Below are 15586 nucleotides of genomic sequence, written 5' to 3'. Positions count from 1 at the left end.
AGTGTTACCACACTTTAACATTTTGATATCAGTCCATTCAATGCACTTTTTAGTCACACCTTGTACATGCGGTTTTCAATATAAATATTTCACAAAGCTATACAAAAAAAATAAAAATCCCTCCCTAAAATTAGGGTACTGAGATTATTTGCATATATACAGTATTCACTACAGACTAGGGTGGTGGTGATTGTTTTAAGAGGAAGTACAACTAGGCAACCATCCTCTATATAACACTAATCAGAGATTAAAAAAGGAAGGGATCCGACACTTCGAAAAATGAAGACATCGGCCATAGGAGGACAAGGGCCACGAAGGACGTGAAAATGAAAGATTCCCTAGGCCTCCATACGTAATACCGCTGGGGTCGGAAAAGAACAAGAGTTGACCAAGGGAGGTTGGATAGGATAGATGAAAGTGAGGAGCCTGGCACAAGTAAGTGGAAGCAATGCCAGAACTCAGCTAAGGGCCCCGTGGTCACCAGCACACGCTCCAAAGTTCAGAGCCCCTGGGGCCCCTTTCAGTCGCCTCTTACGACAGGCAGGGGATACCGTGGGTGTTATTCTACCGCCCCCACCCACAGGGAGAGTACAGACTAGGGTACAGCAAGGTGATCCCACAGAACCATAACTCTAGCCTGAAATTTCCACTCAATGTATTTCATTTGGATTAAGGAACTATCGGTAGTGAACTTTATACCGTTCTTAACGCTGATCGTAAAAATCATTGGTCTGAAAGTAAATCCACATCAATCTGAAATCTAATTCTGAGAGAGATGAGATGCAATTCAGGACACTGCTCCCAGTATTTGCATGACAAAAATCTGATGTCACTTACTTGGACCACCAGTTACGGCTGACACTTTGGAGGAAACTGCCAAACAAAAGCTAACAGAATTAAAAAGCCATCAATGTTCGCATGGCATACTACTTAATGAACTGTGTCTTTATACTAAAATGCAATCACTTCCTGCGGACCAAACCTATAGTTATTTCCTTTGTTCCTTGCCCATGTTGATGATTTGATGATAAGTTGCCTCAAGTCTCCACTCACTATACATTGAGGAAAATAACTGACTCTAGTGTGTTTACCAATAAGCTTTGGAGTCCATGGAATCTGTAGATTAACCAATATTTCCATACCAGCCATTCTTGCTTCTGCCTATGACGTATTAAATTTTATCAAGTCTCTGTTCTGTAATTCCGGAGATGAACATTGAGATTTGTCATGTGACTGATGTAAAATATCACTGGAATGTCATGACTAGGGCTCGGATGTTTAAGACCTAAAAATAACCCAAATAAGCAAGCAAATATGACCTCAAAAGTGACTAAATATGACCTCAAAAGTGACGAAATATGACGTAAAAATTGAAAAAATGACCCAAAAATGACTGATCTAAATATAGCCGTTTTAAAATAAGTTATAAATCGAAACAGCAATTCCTTTGATACATATTTGTTAACTAAATTGTTTATTTTTACTTTCATATTAATTTTCTGAACATACATGTTTAGCAGTTATTCACAGTCTATTGTCCTCGATTTCCTCATCAAACATTCGTGAATACATACCTATAAAGTATGAAGTTCGCTGAGATTATCAGATCACACAACATGTTTAAAGTCAAAACATGTTTGCACCCTTCATTGTTGGTTTAAAATACGAGAAAACTAGAAATAAATCTATTATTTTAAAAATATTTTGGAACGTTTAAGCCCAGATTACATTAATATTACTCAAAGGTGCTAAAGTTTAAATTGAGCACCACGTCACTGCTGTCGAGTATGCACTCGTCTGGAAATTTACTTGTATCTTCTCCTCTAAGAACATCATTTATCTTGCACACACTTCGATTAAGCACATTTTAAATTTTCCATTTTACACTGACGCCAACTATTCCATGTGATTGTTGTGCTGAAAGTTCAACACTTCTCACATTTTCAATACTTGCATGGATTTATAAGCTAGCAGTTTCTAAAAGAGTAATTGCACTCGATATAATTCCAAAGTATGACTTAATATACTGTATACCAGACTTTCTGACAAACTGTAGGAAAACAATTCCTGTGCAATCTTGATAGAAGCGGCAGAGTATTCCACTTGTATTAAGTACAGATGTGATACGGAAAAGCAGTTTTGTGAATACTAGTTCTCATTTGGAAAGTTGACGATGATTTTGCACAGCTACAGCTGTCGTAAAACGGCTGAAATATGACGATCCTACTAAAATAACTCAAAATATGACCTTAAGACAAAAAACAGCCAAAATATGCATTTATATGACAGATAAAAGTCACTTAATTGTGACGATAATCACCTGATTTGCACCAAAATCAAATCAGGTAATAAAATGGAAACAAAGAAAAAATATGACTTTTCCTAAACATCCGAGCCCCTTAGTCATGACCAATAATTTGAACCCTTGAGCATACTAGATTCACAAAGAAGTTGGGATATGATTTTAACACCTGTCAAAGTTTTGACTCTTTGATTCTGTCATGTTCATCAGACAACGATTGAGTATGATATATCATTTTCATAATTAATTATTTTAACTGTAATGGTTTACTAATGAGTCCCCCCTGTGGGTGGGGGTGGTAGAATAACACCCACGGTATCCCCTGCCTGTCGTGAGAGGAGACTAAAAGGGCCCCAGGGGCTCTGAACTTTGGAGCGTGGGTTGGCGACCACGGGGCCATTAGCTGAGTCCTGGCATTGGTTCCACTTACTTGAGCCAGGCTCCTCACTTTCATCTATCCTATCCGACCTCTCTTGGTCAACTCTTGTTCTTTTCCAACCCCAACGCTATTAGGTTTGCGAGGGCTAGGGAGTCTTTCATTTTCATGCCCTTCGTGGCCCTTGCCTTTCTTTGGCCGATACCTTCATTTTTCGAAGTGTCGGATTCCTTCCACTTTTCCCTCTGATTAGTGTTATATAGAGGATGGCTGCCAAGTTGTACTTCCTCTTAAACCAACCAACCAACCAACCAACCAACCAACCAACCAACCAACCAACCAACCAACCAACCAACCAACCAACCAACCAACCAACCAACCAACCAACCAACCAACCAACCAACCAACCAACCAACCAACCAACCAACCAACCAACCAACCAACCAACCAACCAACCAACCAACCAACCAACCAACCAACCAACCAACCAACCAACCAACCAACCAACCAACCAACCAACCAACCAACCAACCAACCAACCAACCAACCAACCAACCAACCAACCAACCAACCAACCAACCAACCAACCAACCAACCAACCAACCAACCAACCAACCAACCAACCAACCAACCAACCAACCAACCAACCAACCAACCAACCAACCAACCAACCAACCAACCAACCAACCAACCAACCAACCAACCAACCAACCAACCAACCAACCAACCAACCAACCAACCAACCAACCAACCAACCAACCAACCAACCAACCAACCAACCAACCAACCAACCAACCAACCAACCAACCAACCAACCAACCAACCAACCAACCAACCAACCAACCAACCAACCAACCAACCAACCAACCAACCAACCAACCAACCAACCAACCAACCAACCAACCAACCAACCAACCAACCAACCAACCAACCAACCAACCAACCAACCAACCAACCAACCAACCAACCAACCAACCAACCAACCAACCAACCAACCAACCAACCAACCAACCAACCAACCAACCAACCAACCAACCAACCAACCAACCAACCAACCAACCAACCAACCAACCAACCAACCAACCAACCAACCAACCAACCAACCAACCAACCAACCAACCAACCAACCAACCAACCAACCAACCAACCAACCAACCAACCAACCAACCAACCAACCAACCAACCAACCAACCAACCAACCAACCAACCAACCAACCAACCAACCAACCAACCAACCAACCAACCAACCAACCAACCAACCAACCAACCAACCAACCAACCAACCAACCAACCAACCAACCAACCAACCAACCAACCAACCAACCAACCAACCAACCAACCAACCAACCAACCAACCAACCAACCAACCAACCAACCAACCAACCAACCAACCAACCAACCAACCAACCAACCAACCAACCAACCAACCAACCAACCAACCAACCAACCAACCAACCAACCAACCAACCAACCAACCAACCAACCAACCAACCAACCAACCAACCAACCAACCAACCAACCAACCAACCAACCAACCAACCAACCAACCAACCAACCAACCAACCAACCAACCAACCAACCAACCAACCAACCAACCAACCAACCAACCAACCAACCAACCAACCAACCAACCAACCAACCAACCAACCAACCAACCAACCAACCAACCAACCAACCAACCAACCAACCAACCAACCAACCAACCAACCAACCAACCAACCAACCAACCAACCAACCAACCAACCAACCAACCAACCAACCTCAACTAATTAGGTCCATACTGACTTCAATTTAATCAAACATTCATATATTTAACACAGTTATTCCACATTATCAATACAATTAGCAGTCTGATGTCATTAACATTTGTACGTTTTAAGAAGCTTCAATTGCTCTCTTCTTCAGCAACGTAAATTACCAAAATATTCTTGGACTTGTTACATATCTGTAACTTAAGTCCCTAATCTTGCCTCATTAACATAATTTTAGATATCCATACAACTATTTAAAAATTTGACTAAACTATCTAAAACTTTAACTGTCTCTCCTTACGAGATCAAACATCTTGTATTCTCATTAACCTTACAAAGTCTACAAAGAAATAAAATAAAATTATAAAATGATATGTCAAAATGTTAAAAACTAACAGCTTCTTGTCTCAACTGTTCATTTACTGACTTACAACACTGTGTCACCTTGTAAAAACCAACCAGAATTAAAATTCAAAAACAGAAACATATTAAAAATCATTTAATGGAGTTATTGTGGATGAACTGCAATTCAATTTACAATGGAATTGGAAGATGGCAGGTCGTTAAACTATTTGGATGTTAAAAAACCGTGAACAAATAGAGAATTGGAATACCAGATTCTCAGAAAGAAACACTAGTGCTATTATTAGGAATGATTCAAACCATCTGGGGCAACATAAGAAAGGCAACTTTTACAGTTTCATTGGCAAGGGACCTAACGTCTTCTTAAAAAAAACAAAAAAATTGAAGGAAATTAATACAATTTATGAAACTACAGCTAAGAATGGATATTCCAAGAATTATGTAGATAAAATAAAAAAACAACTTAATTAATAAACCCAAACCAACTTTGAGTAAAGAGCAAAAAGAGAATAAGCGCGAGTCGGTGATTTCATTCCACAACAGACATTTTCATGGACTAAAGAAAATTTTTAACAGACATGGTTTCGTAACTGCATATAAAACAGACAATAATAATAATAATAATAATAATAATAATAATAATAATAATAATAATAATAATAATAATAATAATAATAATAATAATAATAATATTTGGTTTAATTAGCATAAAATCAGCAAATCCAATAAATTTCTTCAATCAGGAGTGTATTTTATTAAATGCCAAAATTGCAAAAATCAGTACGTAGGACAGTCTGGCAGGAGACTAGATATAAAGAGCATGTAAATGCAGTTAAGCACAGAGGAATCTCAGCAATAGATGAGCATATGAAGGAACATGATCATAAATTTATGGCAATAGAGGACGACATGAAAATATTACACACGGTAGAGAAAGGTATGTTTATGGATGTTTTGGAGAAAATATGGATTTATTTAGGCTAAAAAAATTATAGCGAACAAAATTTGAACAAGCCATGGAACAAGGAAAATGCATTGTTTACATTAGCGTATATGAAGGTCGATCAAATATAAATGGGATTTTTGTTCCTGAACATCAACATAGCAGGAACACCTCTTAAACAAGTAGAACAATTCACTTACTTTGGTAGTATTCCAATTACACGCTGCAACTCAGAAAAGGATGTGGAAAATAGAATATACTCTGCCCATGCAGCTTATGGCCGCCTCTACCACTGAGTTTTCTTGAATAAGGATCTAAAATTATATATGAAACTAACAACATTATTACATGGATGTGAAACCTGGACACTTTATCGTCGTGACAAACAGAAACTGGAACGCTTCCATCAGCAGAACCTTAGGTCCATTATGAATATCAAATGGGATGACTACAAAAGCAATGTGGCAGTTTTTGACAAGCCGCTGACCTATGAACAGCATAGAAGCCTTCATCATCACTCATCGGCTTAGATAGGTTGTCACGTCCAGCGTATGAATGATAGCAAACTGCCTAACAACTTCTCTACGGTGAGATTGGTCATGGCAAAAGGCCTCAAGGTGCTCCTTTGAAACGTTATAAAGACCAGCTTACGAAGACTATAAATAGCACCAACATAAATGCTAACACCTGGGCAACAACTGCACAAAACCGTGTTCTTTGGTGCAAAGCTACTGCAGATGGGGTCTCACTGTTTGAGAAAGCACGTCGCAGACAAGAAACTGAAACCCATTAAAAGAGGAAACTACGTAAGATCCAACCGTGTCCTCCACCCATCTTTAGATGTGACCTATGTGGCCGCATGTTTCATGCAAAGATTGGATTGATCAGTCATCAGCGACATCTCCATACAACCAACACTCTTTAAGATGAATTCAGGAGAAAAACGTATTCTCGAAAACGAGTAGCAGCCGAGGACGAAGGTTAATGAAAATACAAGAACTGATTTGATGTTTTATCTCATAAAGAGACACTGTTAAAGTCTTAGATTGTTTAATAAAATTTTCCAATAGTTTTATGGATATCTAAAAGTGTGTGAACCCATTGACATACCAATTTTAATGTACTGAGCATGCACGCGTATACCATTTTTTTCATGCATAAGATACAGTTTTACGCTACTGAGATTTATACATGTAATCCACAACATATTGAATTATAATCTAAAACTACAGCACTGCCCAAGTCACTCTCACTGTCCCATAACAGAGTAGTTACTTGTAAAACAATGTTTACTAGTGGCTGCCATTTTAGCTGTGTGTGTGTGTGTGTGTGTGTCAGAGAGAGAGAGAGAGAGAGATTTTCAGCTTTCAGATGGTATACTGCGTGTCATGCCATCTATGGACAGAAAGCTTGAACTAGTTGCAGAAAGCTTACCTCTCAGTAGACCGCCTGCCAGGTGTCTGTGTATGAATGGTCACTGCATGCGCGGTAACCTCGCCGGCGGCAAAGTACGCCAATGAGTTAATGAAGTAAGGTAAGGGATTTGAGGTTATATATATGTAACAAGTCCAAGAATATTTTGTAATTTAAGCCACTAAAGAAGACAGCAACTGAAGCTTCTCAAAACGTGTACAGATGTTAATGACTTGAACTGTTAAATGTATTGACAAAGTGGAATAAGGGCCGGTATTGTAATAGAGGTTTAAACTGTTGGTTCAATTTAAACTGCGGTTTATCTGTTGGTCGCGTATTATAAAATTTAATCTTAAGTTTACCTAGAGATTAATTTTACTGCCACTCATCTACCGTTTAAACTGAACTTGAAGAATACATAACCTTACAACATGGCAGAACGAATGGATATCGAAGATATTTTTGAGGTGTTTGAAGAAATACTAAGTGATGATGAAGAAGTGGTTCAAATCCTTGAACGACCACGGGCACCACAAGTTTTTCGAGCAAGGGAACGTCATTTTCATATATGGAATGAAACAGTTTTTAAACAGGTTTAGGCTTACAAAACAGACTGTCATAACCCTATTCCAGCAAATTGGTGCTAGAATAAAACATGCAATGACAAGGTAAGAATATAAAAATGACTTTTTGAACTGTTTGAATATCAAAAGTGTAAATTTTAGAAAATAAAGTAACTTCCTTCTATTTCAGAAATCATGCTGTAGAACCCTTCAGTCAGCTACTAATAGCATTGCGGTTTTATGCCTCCGGTACTATGTTTATTACAATGGGAGATTTCAGAGGAATTCATAAGGCCACTGTTTCACGGACTATATAAATATTTCTGTACTAATTGCACAAGCAATTCTATTTCCTTACAAGTAAAATTAGGACAACGTTTATTGTTTTTATCTGCCATTTTCTTCTTCTTCTTTTATGACCACATAGGATCACTTTAGTCAGTCCGTCATTCAGGTCTCCTTGAAGGGATTGTTCGGGCTTTGCGGTCCTCCCAGTACTTCTTCAGACGCTCCGATCGTCGTGCCCTTTCCTCAGTTGAAAATATGCGTGTTGTTGGTTTGTTTTGTGTAAGGGTAAAGCGTAGGTTTGTATTTTTGAGTTTTGTATTCAATTTTACCTTATTTGTGGTGTCTTCTGTTGTAAGGCCTATTTCCTTCAGATCCTCTCTTACTTCTCTGATCCATTTACATCTTGTTGTGGTATTTTTTGAGACGAGATTGTGTTGTACTAGTTGTTTCAGAAGTCTCGAATCCTGCATCCTCAGGATATGTCCAAAGAATCCCAGTCTCCTTTTATGCATAGTATCTGTTATGGGTTCTAGCTCTTTGTACATGACTTTGTTAGGTATTAACCGCCACTGTCCATCTTTCTGGTATTTTTTGTTGATACAGGTTCTTCCAATCCTCCTTTCAATTTTCTGAAGTCTGTCAGTCTTTGATTGTTTATTCAGGTGAAAAAGTGTTTCTGCTGCATATGTAGCTTCCGGTTTTATAATTGTGTTGTAGTGTTTAATTTTTGTATTTATTGATAGACATTTCTTTTTGTAGATATCCCATGTTAATTTTTGTGCTTTAGCTAATCTATTTGTTCTTGTTTGGATTGAGATTTTTCATTTAGGTTATGTGTTATTACTTCTCCAAGATATTTAAATTAAGTTACTATTTTGATTTTATTACAATTAATGGTAACTTCTTTTAGTTGCGTTGGTTTTTGGGGTATAATTTCCGTTTTTTCAAATTATATTTTTCGGCCAATTTTATTTTCAATGTTTTGAAGTTCTGATTTTTCGGCCAATCTTTATTTTAGGGAGATATTTCCTAAACCATTCCCTCATTACCATTTCTAGAGCACAATTAAATAATAGTGGTGAGAGCCCATGTCCCTGCCGTAGTCCAGTTTTAATTTTGAATGTCTGATATTTCACCCCTAAATTTCACTTTTGATTTGGTGTTGGTGAGAGTCAATTTTATCATGTTTATTAATTTGGGGTGTAGTCCAAGGTGTCTCAAAATTTTCAACAGAGATTCTCTATAGATGCAATCATAAGCTTTATCCGCCATTTTACCTACAAGAAGTAAACAAAACTTTATCGATAGTCATCTTTTCTTGCAAGTCACTGCAAAACATTTTATCTCTGGAAATTTGTTGAAAGTAATTCCAATAGCTGTGTGGGAGTTTATGGGATGCTTTCACATGTGTTGAATGAAGTTCATTATTGAGGTGTTGTTTCTTACGATATAAGAATTTTATTTCTTCTTTTAACCAAATTTCATTAGCCCTGTTTTGTGTTTTGTGTGTCTGAGCAGTTCGTCTGTGTTTATTATTGTATTTCTGGAGAAATTTCGGTGTTAAGTTGTTTGAAAGGCATTCCTTCAAAAAGGCAATGCTTTGGGTTGTGTTCATTAGTTTGATTTTCAAGTTTTGATATTTGAATGTGTTACGTTTTGCCTGGTTGGCTTCCGTATTATTGTATATAAATTTCATTTTCGGTATTGATAGATTCAATGTATAGACAAGAAATGTGTTTTTCCACCAATCAATACACAATTTTTTGTAAATAGATTTCACTAGTACTGGTTTCGGCCCTTAACGGCCATCATCAGCTAGTACATGATTAGTTTCCAGCCATTAGACAAAATCACAAGTTGTTATTGTGTTAGACATCCGGATGTCTAATGGGGGATGGAAATGCAGTATACAGTATCCGCAATCTTTCAAAGTGTTAAATCACTTTCTCCGTTGTTTATCGTATCCTATTGTATCTAAAATCTCTCAGTAATAAGAAAACTTTATCATTAGAGGCTACAGACCATAAATAAACCAGGAAACCAACAATACTAGATGTTAATAATGCACTCACACTTAAAAACATCAGCTCTTGCTATTCTGAAGACTACAACTGGTACTTGTTCATTAATAATCAGCTCTCACGAGAACGATACTGCACAACAAATGAGCTCATTTCATTCAATAATAGCTGATTTACAATATTCAACCCATTAAACAATGATAGGTGGTCCAATTTACAAAACTAGACTCCAGAAACAAATGAATTGTAAAAAAATAAAATAAAAAAATAAAAAATAAATATCAGATGGACCTAACATGTCCAGGGACTGTATATCTTCATAATATTTGAAGTTGAAACAATGGGGATGTGGTAAAAAGAGAGAAAAAATCTTGTTTCAGATATTGGTAAACAATTACCTGGACTTACTGGACACCTTTGTTCAATGGAATTCCTGAGGCAGTGGATAGAAATTGCTATTCAGCAAGGACATGCAGCCAGCATTATGAACACATTTCCAGATACTGCTCCACTGGTTTGAACCTACTGATCCTTGATTTGCACGTTTCATTTAAATAAATCAGAAAGATTGCAAAACGAGTAACCAAGATCCCAACTAAAATACCAAATTTTTTAAAAATTATCCAGCCATTTTTCTGTGATAATGTAACAAACAAAAATTAAGCTTACCCTGCCAATGGCCATTATCTGCCTGTTCAACATAACAATCGAGTATTAGGTTAACATTCAACGAGCCTGGACAAGAGAAATTATTTAGAATTTTCTATCAGTATTTTTGCTTACCTGAAAATCTACATGTCTACTCTTGGCCTCTTCTTTCTCCCATGACATATGAATGAAAGGTCGTTGGACATAATTGTATATAACTTCTGCTCGACCTCCGGCTCTTTTCTTGATCTTCTCTTTATATGTAGGATAGCCTTCAATTCCCAATCGGATCTTCTTGAGACCGCGCTCTTTCATTACTTGCTTAGCCACATCACGATTTTCTATGTACTTAAAAAATCGATACATTGCAGTACTGTTGACAGCTGAAAAGTAACAATTATTTCAGTCTTGGTATTTAAGTACACTGCCCAAAATAATTAGCAGAACATAGTTTTGACATCTGTCCAAAAGAATTAGGACATTTTTTGAACATCTGGTATGTTAAGTATACATTTTGTACAATATCTTGTCTATTCAAAGTGGGAAGCACTTTAGATATAATGTCTCTATAGTTTTAGCCCTGCAGTGCAGTGCCAGGAGACCCCTCAAATCACAATGAATACCAGTCTGCCAGTGTGTAGTAGCGAGGTAAATAGACTTAAGTTGTCATTTGCAGAATTTGTATACGTTTGAGCATGTACAATAAGACCTTAATGACGTACAAGTCGCAAGAGAAGTGGACTTTTTGTTGTGTTGCCGAGAACTTCAATGTCTGCCTGTCTGTCATATCGGTTATGGAATCGATACAAGACAGGTCAGTTTACCAGACAGGTTGGATAAGGTTGTCAATGCATCACGATCCAAAAGGGATGACTAATATCTGGGGTCAACAGGAGTCACGGTTTCCAATCAGACTGTAAGGAACAGGACATACAATAGGAACTTACGACCCAGACCTGAGTGCCTTGCTCAACTCAGCAACATCATGCAGCCCGTCTTTTGTTTTCCCGTAACTATATCAAACTGAGAACTTTGCTACTGGAGAGCTGTGTTGTCCACAACTCATAATTTCCCCTGACTCAAAAAGTGATAGCTGTGTACGTGTATGGAGAAGCCCTGGTGAGTGATACTGTGGTGGTGATTACTGTTTTAAGAGGAAGTACAAGTAGGCTACCATCCTCTATATAACACTAATCAGAGGAAAAAGGGAAGGGATCTGACACTTCGAAAAATGAAGGTAGCAGCCAAAGAAAGGCAAGGGCCACAAAGGGTGTGAAAATGAAAGACTCCCTAGCCCTCGCAAACCTAATAGCGTCGGAGTCGGAAAAGAACAAGAGTTGACAAAGGAAGATTGGATAGGATAGATGAAAGTGAGGAGCCTGGCACAAGTAAGTGGAACCAATGCCAGGACTCAGCTAAGGGCCACATGGTCGCCACCCCACGCTCGAAAGTTCAGAGCCCCTGGGGTGGTGAGTGATACTTGTCAAATGTCTTATAGCAAGTGGATAGATTCGGACAAGGTTCTGTGATGGTGGCATTAGTGTCGACAGCCATACAGATCTTGTCTTTGTCCTTGATCACCTTATTGAAAGGGAGTATATCAGTTTCATGTCGGTATTGATGTTTGATATGCACAATTACAAAGATGGGAACTTTCAACCTATCAATACTTTATTTTGTCTTATTAACAGGACCGGTTTCGACCTTCTTTGAGATCATCCTCAGCTGGTCTTATAGTCTAATATTAACATAACATATAATTACAAAACATTATTAAATCTAATAAAGAATGTCATATAATACAGATAGTAGTGTTATAATGTAATATGTTGGCGTTTTACTCATGGTTTGAAACAATCATCGAAGATTATACTAAAGATTATAATAAAGGGAGTATATCAACCAGATCTGTTAGACCATGTGGTGGTTGTTACATATAGTGTCAGTCTTTGCTGAGCTAAGCTAGTGAGCAGACGTGCGTGGTAATGGTCCGGAAGTGCAGGAAAAGCAGTATGGGTGTAACAGTGCAGCAGTATAGGAGTGTGATAGGGCGATGGCACAACCGGGTCAAGTGGATCAAGACGGAGTGTAAATTAGGATTTAATAAAGAAATAGGACTGACAGAACTGTTTTTGGCGGCAGCTATAGTGGCTACTCTATTGGTCATCGGAGGCGTCGAGATGAACCCAGGCCCACTGACATGGGAGGACATGGAGAAAATCAAGGAAGTTGTCCGTGATGCTTCTCAGGCTGACCAGACCAAAGAAATGCTCGAAGTACAGTTCCAACAAATCAACGATATGAAGGACAGCATAACCAAAGATCTAACAGCAATAAAGGCGAAGATAAGAGAAGACAAGGAAGAAAGAGCTATAATAAATCAGCGGATACAGGTGCTAGAAGAACAAGTACAGGAACTTCAATGGTGAGATAGCAGAAGAACGGAGGAGGAGAAGAGAAGAAATATTATTATTTATGGACTGGATGAAACGGAAGGAGAATCTAAGATAGAATTGATGAGCTCAGTCTTTAAGCTAATGAGAGAGAAATTAGGCATTGATTGTACCGAAAGGGAGATAGATGATGTGTATAGGATGGGAAAGAATAGGGGAAGAAGACCTGTTAGAATTAAGTTTGTTTCCTTATTAGTGGCAAGCCGAATATTGAATAGTGCGAGGAACTTAAAGAGCAGCTTGGATAAAAAGGGATATGGACAGAAAAAGCCTCCAAGAGCAAAGAGTTCTACAATTCCATTTACGACAAGCAAGAAAATCGAATCTACGGGCATTTATAAGAGGAAACCGCTTGCATGTGATAGGAGATACCTGGGCGAGAACGTGGAAGGTCAGTGATCTGGGTGATGTTTAAAGAACGAAGTAAGCAGTTTGGATCATCAGCGGAAGTGCATGGTGAAGGAGTGATGACGCAAGGGATTCCAGAGTATACGTGTGGTGCTGGGGTTGATAACCCTGGACAGGTGATTCAACAGTCTACGTCAGATCTTCCAGTGGAGTTAAATAACAGTGGGAGGAACGACGAGGCGAGCTGGATGTCAACAGCGGCGCCGCGTGGAGGAGCTGAGGATACTTCCAGGCGTAGGTCAGCGAGTCTAAAAGACTTTTTTCAGAAGATGGGGATGGGTTCAGGTAGTAGATTAAAAATCACAGAAGAACTATCTGAGAAGGACGTTATTTGCTCTCCGGAGGGGAGTATAATGGAAGTGGAAAGATCTAGAATGACTAGAAGTAAGTCAGGGAGTTTAGAACATAGAAGTAAAAAATAACTAGAGTTAAAGGTATCATGTGTTAACATTGAAGGAGTATGGAGCAAAATAGGTAACGAAGACTTTAAAGAGCTACTGGAGGAAATGCACATCCTTGGGCTTGTAGAAACTTGGGCTGATAACAAGAAAGACTTAAAGATAGAAGGGTGTATCGTATGGAGTCAATATGGATCAAGGAGATCCAATAGAGGAAGGATATAGCGCAGAATTTCAGTGGTAATCAAAAACAACTTAAAAGATAGAATACAGCTTTTAGAATCTGAGTTTAAGGAATTAATCTGGATAAGAATATTAGATAGGGTCAATTGGAGGATTTAAATATGTATAGCTTTTATATATAATACACCTTTGAGCTCCCCATTTGCGCAGAATGAATGTTTTGAGAATTTAGTGACAGAAATTAGACAAATGAGGAGTACGATCAGGCAAGCATTATTATTATGGGCGATCTTAACGCGAGGATAGGGGACAAGAAGTCAGTTTACAGTCAATTTGAGGATGGGGTATTAGTAGTTAATAGAAATAGCCAGGATAAAGAATGTAACAGAAATGGAGAAAATCTACAAGAATTATGCGCGGTAGAGGAGCTTTATGTATTGAATGGGTGGTGGTTTGGAGATGAGAGTGGAAAACTAACCTATATAGTAGAAAATGGGGGCAGTACAATTGACCTAGTTGTATGCTGTAGGGATAGTTTGCAAATTATCGAAGAGATAAGCATTAAGGATTGGGCAGAGGCAAATCATATGCCAGTATCTATAAAATTAATGATTCAAGATATAAGAGCACAAGAGATCGTTTACGATAGCGTACAGGAGAGGAAAATACCTAGGTATTGTTGGAGAGAAGAATAAGGAAATGAATTCAGAGAGTACTTCAATGGAGAAAATTTTGAGATCTGGAAAATAGGTATTGTAAAATTGATAGAAGAGAATAGAGGGGAGGAAACCCTAACTAGGACAGAAAATTTAATAGGAATGGCAGGAAAAGGTATGAGGCAAAATCTAAGTAAAACACAGATAAAAGGTGGATGGTATAGTACAGAATGTGTAAAGAAAGTGTCACTAGTTATGAAGGTACTTCGGAGATACAGGGTGGATGGTGGTCAAGTAGCTAGAAACAAATTTTGTAAAAAAAAAAAAAAAAAGGAAAGAATACAGAGAATTGTTAACAAAGACGAAGTCAGAATGGCAACAAAAGATGGCTGCAGACATAAATAAAAAGTGCAAGGACAATGACAGTAGGGAAGTATGGCATAAAATAAATCAAATAACCAAGAAGAAGTCAGGTTCTGGGGGGACCAATATAAGTCAGGGTCCAGTAATTAGAGAAATTATTGAATAAAGAAGACAAATGGAGAGCTCATCATGAGAGGATTACTGTTTCGGGGGGTTTGAATGTCACTCTGCCTGAATTAGATGAGGCTATTTCGACTCATGAAATAAGGAACCTGTTACAACGAGCCAAAAAGGGAAAATCAGGAGCTATTTCGGGTATCACATATGAATTTTGGAAAGAGGTGGGAGAACGAAGCGGCATGTTGGAAATTTTTACAAAGATATTCAATAAAATCTTTGAGAAAGGGATATATCCAAAAGCTTGGAAGGAGGGGATAATACGCCCTATATACAAAAA

At 38.3% G+C, this 15586-nt stretch overlaps 1 protein-coding gene across 3 annotated transcripts in view; it reads right to left on the bottom strand.

Moving 5' to 3' along the window:
- The window catches only part of mri (mrityu), a 188868-nt gene that overhangs the window by 19713 nt on the left and 153569 nt on the right, over window positions 1-15586 (bottom strand). For all 3 annotated transcript variants that reach the window (XM_067146974.1, XM_067146976.1, XM_067146975.1), the window contains one exon: window positions 10804-11051. In XM_067146974.1, coding sequence (XP_067003075.1) covers window positions 10804-11051 — 248 coding nt within the window. The remainder of the gene's footprint in view (window positions 1-10803; window positions 11052-15586) is intronic.

This window comes from Anabrus simplex, chromosome 5 (genome assembly GCF_040414725.1).
Source record: "Anabrus simplex isolate iqAnaSimp1 chromosome 5, ASM4041472v1, whole genome shotgun sequence".
Classification (NCBI taxonomy): Eukaryota; Metazoa; Arthropoda; class Insecta; order Orthoptera; family Tettigoniidae; genus Anabrus; species Anabrus simplex.
Note: the sequence above shows the minus strand (reverse complement) of the source record. Positions and strands in the feature narration are given on the sequence as shown.